The 18888-nt window shown below is 50.8% G+C and overlaps 1 protein-coding gene across 2 annotated transcripts in view; it reads left to right on the top strand.

Annotated features, from left to right (window-relative positions):
* Positions 1 to 18888, top strand: part of Dscaml1 (DS cell adhesion molecule like 1) — a 333602-nt gene that overhangs the window by 221974 nt on the left and 92740 nt on the right. For both annotated transcript variants that reach the window (XM_076576167.1, XM_076576169.1), the window contains one exon: positions 16877 to 17023. In XM_076576167.1, the coding sequence (XP_076432282.1) occupies positions 16877 to 17023 (147 nt within the window). The remainder of the gene's footprint in view (positions 1 to 16876; positions 17024 to 18888) is intronic.

Genomic DNA, 18888 nt, shown 5'->3' on the forward strand with positions numbered 1-18888 from the left:
TTCCAGTTTTCATTTTTTCTGGTGTTGTTCCTGTCCTGGATCTTGCTCTGTAGACAAGGCTGGCCTCGAACTCACAGAGATCCACCTGGCTCTGCCTCCCTAGTGCTGGGATTAAAGGCATGCGCCACCGCCGCCGCCCAGCTGAACATCTCTGCTCTTTTGCTTCTTGGCCCCTTGTATTTCTTCTCAGAGAAATGTCTATTCCGGTCCTTCAACCATTTCTAAACCAGTTTGCTAGGTTTTGCTGTTTGCTTTGTAAATATTCTTCATCTGGTCTGGATATGAGCCCTTGATCCAATATACGACTTGCACCCATATCACAGGGACTTTTACACTTTGTTGCTTATGGTTTTGGGTAGCAGAAAATTAAAATTCTAGTGGAGACCCCTTCGTCCACTCTTTTCTTTCCTTGCCTGTGCTTTTGGTGTCGTGGCCAAGAAACCACCAGCAAATCCAGTGTCACAGTCTTCCCCCTGTTTTCTTCTAAGACTTCCATCGTTTTCATTCTCAGGCTTCCGTCCTTGATCTGTCCTGAGGGCCTCTCCTTCTTGTTTGCAAAATGAAAGTTTCAGGAAACCCTTCCCTACCCCAGCCTCACCAGCTCATCTCATCACTCAAAACAGGCAGTGATAGGCACTTACCTACCCAAGCGAGTTCGGAAGGAAGGAAGGAAGAATAGGTACAGGTGGACACGAGCTGCATCTTCGACAAGGACTTGTTTTTCCAGGCCAACCTGGGGCAATCCTCAGCATTCTGGAACCCTTAATCAGCAGGCACTCAGGTTTGTGCACACCACATGCCTTCCTCGTGATTGGTTAGACAGGAGCAGGGTGAGGGGTGGCCTCAGGCAAGCAGAAAAACCCTGGAACTGAACCTAAAGGCCCGGTCCCTGAAAGGCCATAGACAGCCTCGTTCCTGCCAGAGAGACACTCAGCCTAGCTGAGCCTGGTGTCCCAACTTCAAAATAGAACAATCCCTTCCCTTTATGCAGAAGCTTCACAGATGGCTGCTCTTCTGCATATGCACCCCCTCCATCTTCCCAGGGAACCTGTGGAGAACACAGGGCACGATGTCATTCTTCTCTATATTCAAGCTGAGGAAACAACTGCCCAGAGAAGTTAGGTGATCTGCCCAAGGATGCTCAGCTTGTGAACGCCAGAAAGCTTTGTGACTTCCTAGGTCTAATCCCTTCCTACCTCATCTCAGGGGGGAGGCAAGTTGAGAACAGTAAGTGAGGGCCCAGAAGAGAAAGTATTTTGTTGACAAGTCTTTGGTTTTTTTGTTTTGTTTTGTTTTTGTTGTTTTGGGTTTTTTTTGTTTGTTTGTTTGTTTTGTTTGTTTGTTTGGGTGGGTGGTTGGTTGGGTTTTTGTTGTGTTTTGTTTTAGTTTGGTTTGGGTTTTAGCATTTGTGTAGATTGGAGGTGATCCTCGTGACCCATAAAGACAGGAAGGATGTGATCTGAGTCGAAGAAGGAAGGTTGAGGCTGGGGTTCACTCCAGACATCTGTGACCAGAACAGGAAGAGCCGCTTCACTGGCTGGCATTTGCCGAGGAGGGAGCTGGTTCCCAGGAACCTTTTTCACCTGAGACCTTGGTGTGAGCCAAACAGAGATGTAAGCTAGGCTCAGACAGCTGCGGTTGCCTGCTCACCTCCGCTGACACAGCTGCTCCTGCCTGTCTCCCTCTCCCCCCCTAGCCCACTCTCCCCCACTCCCTCTCCCCTCCTTTCAAAAGCATAATGAGTTTGATAAGAAATTGTCTCGCTAACAGGATTAGCCACGGGGATCTCCTGTCCCCTCCCTTTCCCTCTGTAATACCCTCATCTCGTGTCCTGTAATTTTCTGCTGGTATCAGAGTCTCCAGACCACCTCAGGGATATTAATTCCTCCTTGTGCTTTGATCATGTGACTGCTGATATGCTAGGATGCCCCCCACAGCTGCTGGGCCACGAGACTTGTGGGTAAATTACAGCAGGCCACAGGCCCTCTCCCTCCTGAGTCAGCTACTCCTGGGGTTTCTGGCCGTCCTCGAGATAGTGATTACCTCCAACGGAGGAGCCAGAGAGGCAGGGGGACAGCCTGGGCAAAGCGTCAGAGGAACAATAGAAGAATGTCTTCAGCCCACCATGTGACTGTTAATCTTTATTGTCAGCTTGACTGGCTTTGGAATCGCCTAGGAGACACACACTTCTGGGCATGTCTGTGACTGTATTTCCAGAGAGGTGTGACTGAGAATGGAAAACCTGCCCTGAATTGACAGGGGGACCAAAGCTTCCCATGGTCCAAACTGAATAAAAGGGCAAGAAGAAAAAGCCAAATTAAGTACCCACATTTCTCTTTCTCTGCTTCCTGTTCCACTGAGATATGAGGAGACAAGGAGTCCCAACCACATAGTGCTGCCAACTACTTGCCACCACGCTTTCCCCACGGTGGTGGACTTTAGCCTCTTGCAATATAAGCCCAAATAAATCCTCTTCCTTCAGGTTGTATCTGTCAGACATTTTGTCCCAAGAATAAGAAACCAATGTACTGAGTTAGTTACTGTTCTGATGCTGTGATAAGACAGTATGACCAAAGCAACGTATAAAAGAAAGCGTTTAGTTTTGACTTACCGTTTCAAATGGTCAGTGCCCGTGGTGGCAGAGTGAAGGCATGGTGGTAGAGACAGCTGACAGTTCACATCTGGAAAGGCAGGAAGCAGAGAGAGAGAGAGAGAGAGAGAGAGAGAGAGAGAGAGAGAGAGAGAGAGAAATGCACCCCACTGGGAATGACCGGGATCTTTTGAAACCTCAGAGTCTACCCCCAGTGACACACCTTCTCCAATAAGGCCACGCCTCCTATTCCTTCCCAAACAGCTCCACCAATGGGGGAGTATTCAAACACTTGAGCCTATTGGGGCCATTCTCATTCAAACCTCCACATATGCTTTTCTTCCGTTTCCACCTCACCCCTCACATGTGTCCCTAGGAAGATTATAAACAGAATACAGGCCAGGGTTAGTTTGTAGCATGCATGAGGTGAGCCAACTTTAGACCTGGGCTCACTTCCTAGGCCTGGGGTGTATGTGGTGATTTACCTAACAGCTCCAAATACTGCTTTTCTCAGTGTGCATTGGAGGATGACGTTGTCTGGCAAGGTCTGACAAAGCATGGAGTCGTTGGTACACAGTAGATACCCAACCAGGGCTATTTGCCTCCTGTGCTATTCAAGGACTGGAATTTCACAGGGGTGGGGACTTCAGATTTCTCAAAAATTGGTGTCTTTAAACTCTTTTCTTTGCACTGATTCCCTCTAACCATGTCCCTCCAAGTCTCTGTCCCCTTACACACGTATAGGGCCCGATATTGAGGAAATGTGATGGTAACTTCAACCCAAAGTATTATTAGCAGAAATCTTAATCTATAGGGTATCAGGTAAAAGAATGCCAATGCCCCCCGAGTCACGACGAGGACAGAGACAAGAGGACAAGTCCACGGTGGTCCTGGGCCAGGGGCGAGAGGGCCTTGGGTCAGCAGAGCCTCATGTTTAAGGAGACACTGGGAGCCTGGGGCATGCAGAGCTTAGAGGAAGGAGGAGAATGCCAGCGTCAGGAGAGCTGAGGCCAGAGCTGATTCAGTGTTGAGTAGGATAGAGTTTCATGTTCAGTGGTGCAGAAAGTGTCCGAGAACGAGAGGTGGGAAACCGTGGATGCCTAGCGAGTGAGCCCGGAATTCCAGCTGTTGTATCTTTAAGGGTGCTGGTGCCACTCTGGGTGATGAGGCTGCCCCTCAGGAGCTAGTAAGACCAATGTCTCTACTTCCTAAATTGCACAGCAGTCTAGGCATGGTGACTTGTGCCTGTAATCCCAGAACTCAAGAGGCTGAGGCAGGAGGCTTTATTTGAGTTTGAGGCTAGCCTGGGCTATAAAGTGAGACCCCAGCTCTAAATAAACAAACAAACTAACAAACAAACGAACGAATAAAAGCAGAGATTCATAATTTGCCCTTACTGGTGAAGCCTTCCCTGACGCTAACAGGTCATGTTTGTGACACCCTGACATGGCCGTCACTGTCAGCTATAAAGTCAGCAGGCACAGAGCATCTGGGCCAAGAACTGTGGGCAAATTGAGGCCTCTGCCTACAGAGCTATGGAGTTCAGCAGCCCAGGAAAATCCCAGCAAGGCATCCCCCTGCCATGTGATCTTGGTCTTGCTTCCGAATCTCCAAAATCCTAGGTGTCTTTCCATTGAACAGTGATACCCTGGGCCTCTGGAGACTGACAGGGACAGCAGAGCAGGAAGACAAGCTTCAACACACTTCAGTTTGTGTGGTTTGTTACCTGTGGACACCCAGCATGTGCCTGCCCCAAAGGTCCTGCTGACATTCATCAGAAGGTCAACAGCAGCCTGAGGACATGTCACAATGCCAGGAGCATTCACCTCACCTCAGCTTGTCACGTGAGAACAGTCTCCTCTCACATCATCACAAGAAAGGTGAATACAGTAGAGTATATTTTAGGAGAGATAAAAAAAAAAAAAACTTCATATGACTCCCATTATAGACTCTCGTCATAATTTTATTTTATTATTATTGTCGTTAATCTCTGGCTTCATTTATAAACTAAACTGTAGCATAGTTATATATACATGTGTGGTATAGGTGGAGTCAGTTACCATCCAGTTTCAGACTTCTACTTGGGGAGCAGAGTCTTAGAAACCTTCCCCTCAGACTAAGGGAGGACAACTGTACTCTGTAACCTCATGACGGATGCAGAGTGGAATCGGAACGAACAATAAGTGGAATGTTCTCCTTCTCCTCTCCCACCCACTGCCACCCAGGAAGACAATCTATCCATGCAAAAACTGTAAACTAAGTCCACACTAAGTGTCAGCTTCATGACAGGTACGGATTCCGCTACTCCAGCTGGAGGGGCGGAGGAGACAGTGCCGCGGAGTGATACAGTGAGGCCGGTTGGGGACTGCCTGGACAAGGTGCCTGAGGGTGCACAGAGGCAGGAAGACAGGAGGGATCCAGAACAACTGAGACCCAGCACTTGTGTATCTGAATTCTTTCAGTAAGCCTGACTCACTTTGAGATTTGGAAAGACACACACAGGTGGGCCTATGGATATGTCTGCCTTTGCCCAGGAGATCCCTGGTGGGTCCACCCGGCTGGGGGGATGCTGCCCGTTAGGCTGATCATCTGCACGTGCTGAAGGGCCTCAGCTGTCGGGAGAAGAGAACTGTGAAGGTTCTAAGCAGAGGACTGTGGGATGTGGGAGTGATCTGAGGCCAACAGGCCATGTGGTCACCATATGAGTGAAATCCCTTTCCAGCAAGCTGGTGGTCACGAGTTTGACGGCATCACGGATGCAGCAATCAAAGTCTGTCCCCAGGGCAAGTGCTTTCACTCAGGACCTCTCTAACCCCTGCTTGGTACTGATACTAGCATAATTAGGGATGAAGGGGATGAGTCCAAGGGGTCAGGTGGCTATGTGAGGCCACACAATGGAACCCAAAATCTATCTCACTTCAGCACCGAAGCCAAAGACTTACCACAGAGTGAAGGGGCCGTGATTCCCGCACCCATCCATCCATTCGTTCATTTTATCCACAGTACATTTTAACGCCATCACCAAAGCAAGATGGACTGCAGCTGAGACCAGAACAGGGATGGAAGACGGCCCTTGCCTGCCCTGTGGAGTCCACAGTCATTCACTGACGCACATCAGGCTTTCCCAGACGCTAAGCTGGGAACTAGGAGACAGGGATGTGTGACCCCACACAATTGTTCCTGCCCTTTAGAGGTGCCACCCACTGTCACAGTTCCTCTCTGAGGTGTGTAGACACTGGAGGCTGTGGAGCAGGCAGGCCCTAGGGTGGCCAGTTGGGAAACATAAGGACAGAAAGACAGGAGTCTGTCTGCCACCACAGTGTCCTTGGAACAACAGAGGGGCTGATGTTAGACGGTTGTGAGAGGTCGTGGTGCTGTGTTCCTCTTAGCTGCCTCCCCTCTGGAGCACAGTCACACCAGTGTTCTCATTGCCTGTCATTGCCACCAACACGCCAGAAAGTTAATGAAGCAGAGGCAGAAATGAGCACCCAGGAGGCACAACACTGCAGCAGCAGCCGCCTCCTCCCTGCAACCTGCAAGGGGGTGGGGGGTGGTTATTCCCACCCCAGAGGGACTGAGGGTCCAGCAGGGGGCGAGAGTCCTCATGAGACTTGCCTTCAGGTTACAGGGCTTAAAAATGGCAGCGCCCACTCTTCCGGCTGTTTCTAGTACTTTCTTGGCAATACGATCTGGTCAGAATTCTCATCCCTGACCAGGCATGATGGGGGTTCAGAAGAGTAACGTTCTATGGCATCTTGAAGAAGCCTGCATTGTGTCTGGGGATCTGAAAGTGACCTAGAGGCCATGGTCAGGAACCACTGAGGTCTGTCCGGGTCCCAGGAGGTAGCTCAACAATGCAAATCAGGAACTGTCTGGAAAGGGAGAAGGGGTTCTCTTGACTTAGCTGGACTCTCAGAGAGGGCTGTGTGGACTCAAGAGGGAGTGCCCTCTGTGGGAAGGGACAATGGGAAGTCCCTCAGCTGACCTGGAAGTACTTGGTAAAGGTCTGGCTTTGACTTGGTCAGCCTCAAGCTTTGAGATTTGAGGCAAGTTGCAGTGGCTGGAATGATAACTGTTCCCCTTGGTCTCCAGCATTTGAATGTTAGGCCCCCAGTTGATGGTACTTCCAAGGAAGCTTAGGAGGCGTGGTCTTCTAGAGGAAGTATGTCACTGGGGGCGGGCTTTGCGATTTCAAAGACTTGCGCCATCCCATTTCCTCTCTGGCTTCCTGCTTGTGGTTTCAAGCGTGAGCTCCCTGTTTCCTACTCTGGACACCATGCCTGCCTGCTGCCACACTTCCCCATGGTGGTGGTGATGGGCTCTTGTCCCTCGAGAGCCGTAAGCCCAAATAAACCCTTCCTTCTATGGGTTGCCTTGGTCATGGTGTTTTAGCACAGCAATAGGAAACTAATGCACTGTCTCTTGTAGGCTGCAGCGAGGATCAAATAAGGTAAGAAGTAGCGGACTGGCTGTGGCCAGCACCTATTCCGTTATACTGAGGCTGTACTACAGAACTAGAGCAACGCAGGGCCAGGACCCACCCACCCTGACCTTGGGGGCTAACATTCTAGCGAGTGCCCAGTCTCTGGTGAATCAGCCTAGGCCCTGTGCAGAGATGTGGGAAGGTCTTCTGGAGGCAGAGGACCTGGGTCTTAGCATATCAGGGTGAACTATGGTGAGCAGTGAGGGGAGTATCCCACATAGCACCGAGCCTGGTGGGGGGGCAGGGTGAGATCTGGCACAGTGAAGGACCAGAGGTGGGGTTATCCTGCTAAGGATTCTTATCTTTATATCAACAAGCATAGGAAGCCATGGCAGTTCTCAGGTGGGCAGATATCCATTTTAAGAATACCTGGCCACGGCAGAGACTGGGTTAGATGCCGCCATTAGCAAGAAGACACAAAGCAGGCTCTTGGTCTGTGAAAGCCATAGCCTTTGCAGTGTCTGCTCACTGGGGATGGAATCGGGGGTCAGGGCCCCTGGGGGCCAGGTCAGAGCCCATGGGGGCCAGGCCAGGGATGGGGATAGAGTCTCTCTTCTCCTTCTTTCTTAGCCACCCAGGGTTGGCCCTTCAGAGAAGGGGCAGGGGGCACAGGACGGAGCCAAGCCCTGTAGGTAAGGACCCGCAGACACCTCCTCCCAGGAACACCGGGCTGTCCTTCCTAGCTGCCCTTGGCCCTGAGGGGTCTGCAGCATTGAAGCAGCTGCTCCCATTCAACAGCAGCAGATCCCATTAGGCTCCCAGGGTCATCTGACACATGGGGACGCATGGAGCAAGGAGCTATAAAGCCCCTGGCAGGGAGCATAAAAGTAGGGTGAAGACTCCGGGGGGTTGGAGGCTGTCGCCCCTGGCTGGGCTCTGCCATGTGCAGCGGATGAGGACGAGGACTAAAGAGGCTTATTTCAGCACCCTGTTATTATGGCATCTTGTTTTCATAGTTTGTTCAACAGACCTCTCTCCCTCTCCCCCCTCCCTATGAGCTCTCTCTGTCTCTCTCTTTTTCATCTTCCTCTCTCAGCAAATCCATTTAAATGCAATTCTATTCTTAAAGCGCCCCTCTCATGCATGTCTAATGAATGTCAGGGAGCCGCTATTACAATGGGGCCGAGGAGGGTCCAATCCGCAGTGTGTATACAAGTCATTTGAAAGGAAGCCTGGGAGCGCTCCAGTTTTATTACAGCATAATTAGAAATAAAATCTTGTTGCAATAGGAGAGTGAGAGATGTGTGCTAATCCTGGCGCAGAGAAAGAGCTGTAGAGAAAAGGATTCTGGGAAAAAGAAGAAACTGGCTTCCATACCAGCCCCTTCCAAGGTTCTATCTTGGCTGTCCCCCTTGAGACCTGGTCATCAGCCCCTGGGACCCCTGCTACCTGGGGCTTTCTGCAGGGACAGTGCTGAGCCCTTCTGGAAGTCAGTGGCCCAAGTGGCAGTCTGCCTGGCTCCCAGTGAAGTAGATCCAGCCCACCCCCACCCAACCTTTGCCACCAGTAAGTCCCCACACACCCTATATATTTAAAAAGACCACCCTACAAGCTGTAAGGAGGTGACAGTGGTAGCTGATAGAGCCTGGACTTGGAGGCTGAGACCCAGGTCCAGATCTGAACTGCCCACCTCCCAGAGTCACCAGAGATCATCTGCTTAATGTACTGAACACCTGGTGTCTTCCAGGCACTGTGTTAGGCACATTCATTAGTTTGTTTACTTCTAACAGAGACTGGACTCAGAAAGTTCAAGAACTTCCTATACCTTCCAGAGAGAAAGCGGAACATGGTTTGAGGCCCAGCCCTCTGATCCTCTCACCATGCTGTTGACGTACTGGGTCCTTCTGTGACATCATCTGCTAATGGACCCAAAAGCAATGAGGATGAGAAGGTAGAACCTGTCATGTCCCTCTGACAGGAACCAGGACTTTATGAGTAATGCCAGCACCATCACAGCGCTGTTCTATCTGTGTGGAACTTGACTCTAGCCCAGGGGTTGTGTAAAGATTGGCTCCAGCCTTCTGCAGCCCTTGAACAGAAATGGAGTTCAAAGAGTTGAGCCTGCTTTCCTTGCCCAGACAGTGGAGGGCAGACCATTAAATCCCTAGGAAAGTGAGACTTGGACAGGAAGATAACCAGTTGCACATTCCAGAGCAACTGGTTATCTTCCTTCACTCAGCATCCAGGGAAACTGAAGCCCACGAGGTTAATGAAGCTCATCTGAAACCCACCTGGCCAACCAGAAGCCAGGTTTCTCATCTCCCGATCCCATGGCTCGATTCTGCCATGCCTGTCTCCATATGCGCGCTTCCCATAGGTGACATCTTAGTCACAGGACTTTTTCCAGCAAGATGTCCTCACTCCCCAGAACTCCGTGGCTGACAGAGGTGGGAGACAGAGGTGACTGACTTAAAGTGTCGACACATTGAATGCAAGGTCATCCAAACCCAGAGCTTGGCTTGTCTCAGGGCTGGCTTAAACAGAAGACAAGACAGCTCAGGGCATAACTATGTGACCCTCTCTCTAGCCTTGTAGGAGAAACCGAGTCTGCATGAGACCCTGTAGGGACTCTGTCAGCATCCCCGACAGGCAGTCACTTGCTCCCTCAGCACAGAAGCAGTACAGGGAAAACGAAAGAGGTTCCTCCCCAAACAACCCCACACCGCCACAAGCCTGGGAATATTTGGAGTTGCCATGTACCCCTCATTAGGGGCCTGCCATGCCCAGCCTGGTCATGCTTAAGCCTTGCTTAAGATGAATATGAGACCATGGTGTCTGCACTAGACCTCAGGATCCCCTGTTCCAGAAAGCAGGGATCCAGTCCTGCTCACTTCCACTTGGAGACTTTGCCTTTGCAAAACCCTCTTTAACTAGTACCTTCCCGCTCCAGCTCGTTTCTGACTGCATATCCCACGCTGTTTTCTCCACCCACCCTCTATCCTTACTCTCTGCACCCAGCTTACAGAGTCTGACTCAGGACCTGTGCCTCTTTCCCACCTGCACCACGGTATGTACATTGACGGAGCGGGTCAGTGCCCTGAATGTCAGTGCTGAAGGGTGTCTCTTGGAAGTGAACTACCTGTGCAGGTGAGGTAGGTAGATGCAGGTCTCCTCAGGCCTCCAAAGCATGATGTTACAGACCGAGATCCTAATGAGCTTATTCTCATGGTTTTAGTGTTTAGGAACCCAAGATCACAGATGCATGTGCCTCAGGAGGTCTTTCTTGCCAGACTTGACACCAATTAAAAACTTCATAAGCTCAGCCTGGATCCCTCCCCAAGCCAAAATGCACAGTACCCATGAGGGAAAGCCAAGTGGCTGCCTGGCTACAGGTTCAAAGCACAGGCCCTCCTCCAGAGCCCCAGCTATGCATCCTGTCACCTCTATGGGGCAGAGGACTCCTGGGATGCTACCCCATTCCTAGACTGTGAGACTCTGCCTCGAGCACCGGGTTCTGGCCTTAGAGGTACAACCATGCTGGGAAAAGATGCCACCATCATTCTGCAGCACTTAAGCTCAATTTTGCTTCACAAAACTGAAGCTCTGTGTTCACTAACTACACCCTCCCTTTTCCCTTTCTCCAAGCCTCGGCACTAACCATTCTGCTTTCTGTCTCTATGTGGGTGACTACTTACAAAACCTCATCTGAACAGACGTGCAGCATATTTGTCTTTGGGGATATGGCTTCTCCTGCTTGTATCATGATGTCCTCAAAGTCCATCCATGTTGAAAAAAGAATCAGCATGTCCTTGCTTTTCAAGGCCGAATAATATTCCAAAGTATGTATAGCACATGGTTGGTTTACCCTCTCATCTATCAGTGACTCCTCTTGGTTGTTGTGATCAATTTGCTGCTATGAATATAGTGTACAAACCTTTTAAGGCCTGCTTCCTGAAAGTAGAATGGCAGGATTGGGTGGGGAGATTATTTACTTATTTGTTTATTTAGGACAAACTTCCAAGTTGCTTAGTCTTGACTTTCACATGCTCGAAACAATAATTTTAAAGTGTGGTTCACGTGTGTAATCCAGCATTTGGGAGGCTGAGGCAGAAGGAACCCTATGAATGTGGGGTCATCTTGGGGTACATAATGAATTTCAGGCCAGCCTGGGCTTAAGATTGAGACCCTATCTCAAACAAATAAAAGTCCAAGGAGATCAGTAGAGGCAGTGGTGAGTTGTGGAAGATGTAGATACTCTCAGAAACCCGGAAGGGCTTCCTGGAGGAGGTGAGTGTGCAGCCAGCATCAGACTTGGTCACTTCCTCCTTGGTGGTTAGAGGTCGCTCACTCCTCCCGGAAATCTCTGCCGAGTGTCTACGTCGTGGCAAGCACTGCCATCACTTTGGGTAAAACAGGGTCCCACCGAGGGATTCTCACTAACGCATCAGATAATCTGCCTTGGGGTGAAAGCATCGTTCTGGGTGTGGGGTTGGGGACAGGCTGGGGAGGCAAAGGTGGAAACGGGCTGGGTTGGGAGCTGCAAAGCTTACCCTGTTTCTGCAGAGGCTACAGCAGGGTCTGCACGGTTCCTCCCTCCCCCAAACCCTCAGCCAGTCTCAGCCTCCTGTGTCCCTGGCGCCTCCCGGAGGGCGGAGAACAAGAGGCCACCTCTTCAGGTGCTGGCTTCTCCTGTCCAGCCCTCTGGCTATCACGGAGTCTCCGGCAATCAAGTCTCAGTAAATTGTGCAGCTGCAGGACCCCCTGTGGCACAGCTCTCTGACCTTCTGGGAGATGACAGGGGAGACACTGTCACCTAAACTTAGCACCTACACAAGGGAGGAGGGGCTTCGTGTTCTCAGACTCCTGCTCCCTGGCCTACAGAGGCATGAGGACGTGAGTTCGGATCCCTAGCATCCACATAAAAAGGCAGGCATGGCATGTGTACCTTAATCCCAGCACTGGGGGGACAGAAACAGATCCCTGGAGCTCAGTGGCCTGACAGCTTAGCGGAACTGGTAGCTCCAGGTTTAGTGAGATATCCAGACTCAAATGAGAGAGACAGACAGACAGACATCCTGTATGGATCTCTGGTCTTTACATGCTCCCATACTAATATGTAACACACACACATTCACACGTGAGCACACTTGCACAAGTCCTTACAGCAAGATTCCAGGATCCTAAGAATCAGCCAAAAGCCAAGCCCACCTGTCTCCTTCATAAGATGCAGCCTTGAAGCTTGCTGGCCAGAGCCCCATCTAACTCCCCCACATTCCTGAGATCACGACCTGTGTGTTCTGTCCATTCCTCGTTCTCCTAAAGAAGAGTGGAATTGCCCTTGCTCTGGGGCCAGAGTCCTTCCAACTGTTTCTAAGGACTCCTCTGCCCCACAGGCCAGCATCCCCCAAAAGCCTATTTCCAAACCACCACACCCACAAGATTCTGGAAAGCTCCCTGGGTGAAAATAGTGGACCAACATGTTGGAAACACTCCCCTGATCCTCTCCCTCCTCAGATGAATACGCAGCAGAAGCTCTGAGAGAGGACAGCCTTGCCATGCCAGTGTCCCAGAGATGCCCCCAGGCACAGGCTGTGTGGCTTTGTACAGCAGAGACTTGCTGTTCTACAGCTCTGCGGGCTAGGTGGCCAAGGTTGAGGTGTGGACAGAGTTGGTTCTCCTACAGCCTTAGAGAGGGCTCTTTCTGAGCTCTCAGCTTCCCCAGGTCACTAGTGATCCTTATCAATTCTTGTCTGGCGATGTATCCCTTAATCCTCCCTACATCTCTCCAGGGCATTCTCTGCGCCTGCGCACCTACGTCTGCGCCTGCGCACCTACTTCTGCACAGCCCCTACATCTGCGACTGCGCACCTACTTCTGCACAGCCCCTACATCTGCGCCTGCGCACCTACTTCTGCACTGCCCTCTTCTTGCCTAGTGTCTAACAGATGTTCAATAAATATTTAGAAGTTCTGTCAAGGCCACCAAAGACGAGAATGACAAAATGGGCCAGGACAAGTATTGTGATGAGGAAAAGAAGAAAAGGATGCACTAACCACATTCACCATTGCCCTGTCCGTGAGCATGGTGACTGTGGTGCCGTATGACAAGACAGAGTTCAAGATTAAGCAAAGCTCCCTATCCTGCTCTTCTAGCCTAAGCATAAACCCACAGGGATACTACTGGCATTCAGAATGGTCACCCAGGTGTCCAGCAACGAGGACCCCATCAGCTTGCTGCCGTCAGGCCCTCTCACTGAGGTATCAACTAAAAATCCATCAACACCCCCACCCATCCCTACAGCTACCTACGGCATTCCCAATGGCCATGGGTCAGGTGCGCTACTTTCCTGAAGAGGGACACCTTTTAAGAGGGGGAGCCAAAGATGCAGATTATCTCAAGCCACCACCCCCTATGCCACAATGGCCACCAAATAGCTCTGGAGGCCAGCATATTATTGAGTCCTGGCCTGGCTGAGGCCCACAACTAGCTATGTGTTCCTGGGCTCAGCACACTGTTCAAGACTCCAGCCCTCCTCCATAGACTTCTTTAGCCTCCTGTCCCCAGCAGGGACTCCCCAACCCCCACTTTTGATTCTCATCAAGCGTGCAAACCATTGTAGCTGAGCCCCCCCAAAGGGATTAACATAATACCCCTGATTTCTCCTCTCCCTCTCACACTGTGCATCTCTGGGCTGCGGCCTGCCTTTGTTTCAGTAGGAGCAAAACAGTGTGTCTGGAGAGAGAGAGAGAGAGAGAGAGAGAGAGAGAGAGAGAGAGAGAGAGAGAGAGAGAGAACACACGCTACTGCAATTAAATATGCACGGGGGGAAGGGAGGGGAAAATGAGGACAATGAAGGATGGGAAACATCCGATGCAGCAGCTGCTGGTTGCTATAGAAACCCAGATCCCCACCAGCAGCAGCATCACCCCACCCACCCTCCACTCTGGGTGCAGAATCCCAGTAGCACAAGGCTATGTGGGTCCTGGGGTGCTGGCGGCCAGGACCCCAGGATTCAGGCTGACCAGGGCTGGGGTACCTGAGGGCTGCTAACACTGCTTTGATGGCTTTCCTGGCTTCCCCCTACAACTCCTGTCCATCCTCTGATCCACAGTGACACCCCACAGTAGCTCTCCACCTCAGTTCCAGTTGGCTTTTACACTTAATGTCCAGGGGGCTTTTAGACTTGACTTTAGAGTGTCACGTCCCAACACACAGGGAGCAGAGGGCTCTGTCAGCCTCTTCCTTCCCTTTCTGACTTTCCGCATGGTGCCTGTCTCCCTTGTCACCCAGAGGAGGACAGCTACTGGTGTCCATGGGATCAGCCAGGAGAACTCCCAACAAGAGGCAGCTGGACCATGGGATGACCTAGATGACCTAGGAGTAAGTCCACAGGGGACGCAGGGAAAAGTAACCAGCCGGGGTCACAAGAATAAATCAGGGCTTTAGCTGACTGCGCTGCCTCCTCCGTCATACTATCTCACCAAAAAAGTGAGCGCTGTGTTACGTGAAGTCGAGTGTTTTTCTTTTCTACCTAGATCAGCAGAATGTGATTTTTAGGGCTTCACACTTGGTGAAAAGACTGGCTGGTGCTGGCCCAGGGCACTGTAGAGAAGAGGAGAGAGGGAGGGGAAGGCAGGGAGAAGTGATTAGGAAGACTGTAGCTAGACCAAAATTCATTCAGAAGAGCCCAGATTGATGAAGTTATTTAAAGCTGTATTGAAGAAGTAACTATGAAGAGCTGGGGAGATGGTTCCGTGAGTTAGAGTGTTTGCTGCCAAGCCTGGCGACTGGAGCCCAGCCCCCAGCACACACGTGGTGGGAGGGGAGAACTGACTCCCACAATCTGTCCTTTGATCTACACACACACACACACACACACACACACACACACACACACACACATCAATAAATATTTATTCAAAAGAAGCCCAGAGAAACTTTTCAAAGATATTGTCAAGAACATTAAACTTGTCATCCTGCAGTTTTACAGCCTCTGAGGAGGAAAGTGTCTGGCTTTCATCCTCACCTCTTGATGCTCAGAACTGAATTTATGGACCAGGGAGGTGCTTCTTCAGGAAACTGCTTGCCTGAGTTCAATCCCCAGAATCCATATAACAAAGACCTTGATGTGGTGGTGCTCACTAGTAATCCCAGCTCCAGAGGGGTGGAGACAGGCGGGTCCCTGGAGCCCACTGACCAACCAGCCTGGCCTACATGGTCAATCCCAGGCCAGCGAGATACTTTCTCAAAACACAAAACAAAACAAACAAAAAACAAAGACATTAACAGATGCTGAGGGGCAGTACTCAATGTAAGCATATGCACGTGCGCGAGCGCGCGAGCGCGCGAGCGCATACGCATACACACACACACACACACACACACACACACACACACACGCACACACACGCACACACACACGATCACCCCTAAGTGTGTGCCTGGGTCATACATGAAGGGTAAGCTGCAGCTAGAGGTCTTCCTGCTCAGGTAGGGGGAGAGACTGTGAGTCTGCCCCGGTAGAGGGAGGCAGACCTCTATAAGATTCAGATTGTAGATGTAGGGTTCATCCTAGAGCCTGGCATGCTGACAGGCTCATCCGATGGTTTCACATCCCTCCCCTACCCTGACCCCATCCTTCCTGGATAAGCACTATCACTTAAGGGTAACAGTGGAGCCCGGGTGTGGCCCCAGTCTGTCTGATCTCTTCTGTTCTCAGTAAGCATAGTCCTCAGCTGCCACCAGCCACTCCCTAACCCAGGGCTACCTCGTCCCTTAAATCAGCTCTCATCAGCTCAGAGTCAGGGTTCGCTGGGGAACCTACACAGAGAAGGCCACTCTCCTGTGGACAGGTTCAACAGCAGCAGCCTAGTGAGTGCCCCATGGCCAGCCACCTACTCTGCTTCCCTGTCCAACCCTAGCAACGACAGTGAAGCAAGAACAGTGGCACCACAGTAAACCCAGAGCTTGTCCCACGGTTGTTCGGTTGTTCGTGACTGTGGGTGATAACCGTGTCTGCCTCTCCACAGCCCCAGGGCAGAAAGAATTTGAGCTTGTGTTGGCTCAGAAGGAAGCCTAGGAGTCAGAACCCCCAAGTTCCAGCCTGTGACTGACCGTAGTGCAGGCCAATCTCTTCACTACACTTTTGCTTCCTCCCCTAAAACAGAGACCAGCAATTCCAAAGGCTTTGTTTGGCTTGACGTAGAAGGAAGGTTGAGAGTCAGACCCCCTGAGTTCCAGTCCAGTGACTGATGGCAGTCCGGGCCAATCACTTCTTCCACTAAAATGGGGACCAGCAATTCTAGGAGCCAGTGCGCGATGAATGAGGGCGTTTTGCAGACTCGTACCGGAGGGTAGGAAATGAGAGGACTCCTCCACACTGTGTGAGCACTTTCTGGATGCAGATGTCTGATACATCCAACCTATGCAGGAGTATCTGCACTTCATTGTATGTCTAAGACTCAGGAGGGCTAAGCAATGCCCAAGATAGCACAGTTAATAAGTAGAGAAACCCAATGGAGACACTGATTTCACTCGGTCTGACTCTAAAGCCCAACTCCTTGTCGGGTGTGGTGGCGTATACTGCAATCCGTACTTCAAGACAGAGACAGGAAGGTCCTGATTTTGAAACCAGCCAGGGCTACACAGTGGGGGGATGGGGGGGAATACCAACATTTCTACATGTCATTGTGTTGGTGTGTGGTTAAAAGCCTTGTCTATTGGCCACGGCACACCTGTGAGGCCACACTGCCTCATCCCTGGTTTTCTCTACTGCCTTGGCTCAAGATGGCTCCAGGGAGGCTACCTGCCAGTCAGAGCTGCCTCAGCCAGAAGTAACGGGCTCTATCGGGTTGTGTCTCCAGAAAACAGGTTTTCCATCACATCACACGGTGGGCTGTACATCTCAGACGTGCAGAAGGAAGACGCTCTCTCCACCTACCGCTGCATTACGAAGCACAAATACAGTGGGGAGACTCGTCAGAGCAATGGGGCTCGGCTCTCTGTGACAGGTAGGTGGCTTTCCTGGGGCACACTGACCCTCCGTGGATACGGGATGCCCTGTGTGTCCACTCTGAGGAAGAAATGTGGAAGAAATGTGTCCATCGTGGACAGAGGTACCCCTGGGCTAGACTCCATCCAGCTTGGGTCAAGTGGCCTTGATGTAAGAGCTTTTCTGGAGGTTTCTTCAGTCCAGGAACCACCGCCAGACCACACCTGGCTCTCCCGGAGGATTGAAAATGTTTCCGTGTGTCTGATGAAGTTCTGGTTCTCAGGCAGAATTTCCCTTTCCACTCCCCCGGCCACCGCCACTTCCTCTGTTTGCCATCCTTGTCAGGAAACTCATCGTTAAAATCTGTAGTCATCAGGAGGGTTTTTCCGTTTCCTTGTGTCTCTAAGTATTCCCAAAGATTCTGGTTTTTTTTTTTTTTTTTTGGTTTTTTTTTTTGTTTGTTTGGTTGGTTGGTTGTTGTTGTTGTTTTGTGTGTGTGTGTGTGTGTGTGTGTGTGTGTGTGTGTGTGTGTGTGTGTGTGTGTACTTTGTTGGAGGCCACCTCACAGCATTGGAGAACATGTAGAACATAAATGAAAAATGTTCCTAAGAGATTCTTGTTCTGGCATGATTGTGGTGTCTGAGGAAAGATGGAGGATGTATGCTGTGCCCTGTGTATCAGGTAGCCCTCCATGTGTTACCTGGTCAGCATCCACAGCCCTGTGAGGTGTGTGTAATGTTCTGTATTTCCTACGGGAGTCCAGTGCCCTGCCTGAGCTATTGAACCAGTAGGGAGGCCCAGTCAGAACTCACACTCTAATCCCTCTGGCTGTAGTACCTTTCCGCTGAAGGCAGGGAGGGTCAGCAGAACACCCACACACCACCTCTGGCAAAGAAGGGGAAAGGCATATGGCTCCCTTCATGAAGCTTTCTCCGCTAATAGCTCCAAGTTTTTGACATTCATCCATCCGTAGACAGATGTTCTTACATCACCTGTACAATGCATACTGGGATTTTCCCCACACTGTCACCACAGGCTCTGATACTTCCTTTGCAGGGGGAGGGGAGTCTTTTAGAGACAGCTGACCTGAAACATGCGGTGATCTTCTTGCCTCAGCTTCCCACGTTCTGGGATCACAAGCATGCATCATCACACCAAGTTTCTGATACTTTCTGCAGCGTGGGTTTTGTTATTTGTCAGGTTTGATCTGGTTTTGTCTTTTTGTTTTCTGAGACTGAGTCTCATGAAGTCTGAGTCTTCAGACTGGCGTGAGGATGCCCTTGAACTTCTGATTTGCCTGCCTCCATCTCCTGAGCACGGGGATTATAAATGTGCCACCACTCTGGATTGATGCTGTGTTGAGGATCAAACCCAGGACATGCTAGACAAGCACACAACCACCTCTACATCCTCAGCATCTAATGTTTTCTATTGCATCCCATGCTATTTTGATTTTTCTCAATGCTGATTGGAACCCACAGAATGGCTAGCACAACTTCCTGAGGGTTTTTGACCTACAATTTAAGCATCCTTGCCTTGAGGAGGTGTGGGTGGAATGCCTTTTAGAAGGAGGATGAACTGATAGAACTTCACTTTGGGGGGATTAAAACCACGAGGTAATGCGCCACGCCAGGCCCCAGGGAAAGACTCAGCCCCTCTGCCTGCTTCTGCCATCTATGGCTTGCAGAGGTCAGCCTTCCTCAACGGGTGACTCCCTGGGACCCATCTCACCTGCCCAGCATAGCTGAAAGCAAGATTAAGAGGACAGAAATCGGGAGGCAATAACCAGGCCCCCCCTCCCCAGTGTGACCCTCGTGTCTCTGACGTCTGGTCCTGTGTGTAGCACACAATAGGTACCAAGCAAACATTTGTGGCATTAATGAG

Source organism: Peromyscus maniculatus, chromosome 7 (assembly GCF_049852395.1).
Source record: "Peromyscus maniculatus bairdii isolate BWxNUB_F1_BW_parent chromosome 7, HU_Pman_BW_mat_3.1, whole genome shotgun sequence".
In the NCBI taxonomy this organism is placed as follows: Eukaryota; Metazoa; Chordata; class Mammalia; order Rodentia; family Cricetidae; genus Peromyscus; species Peromyscus maniculatus.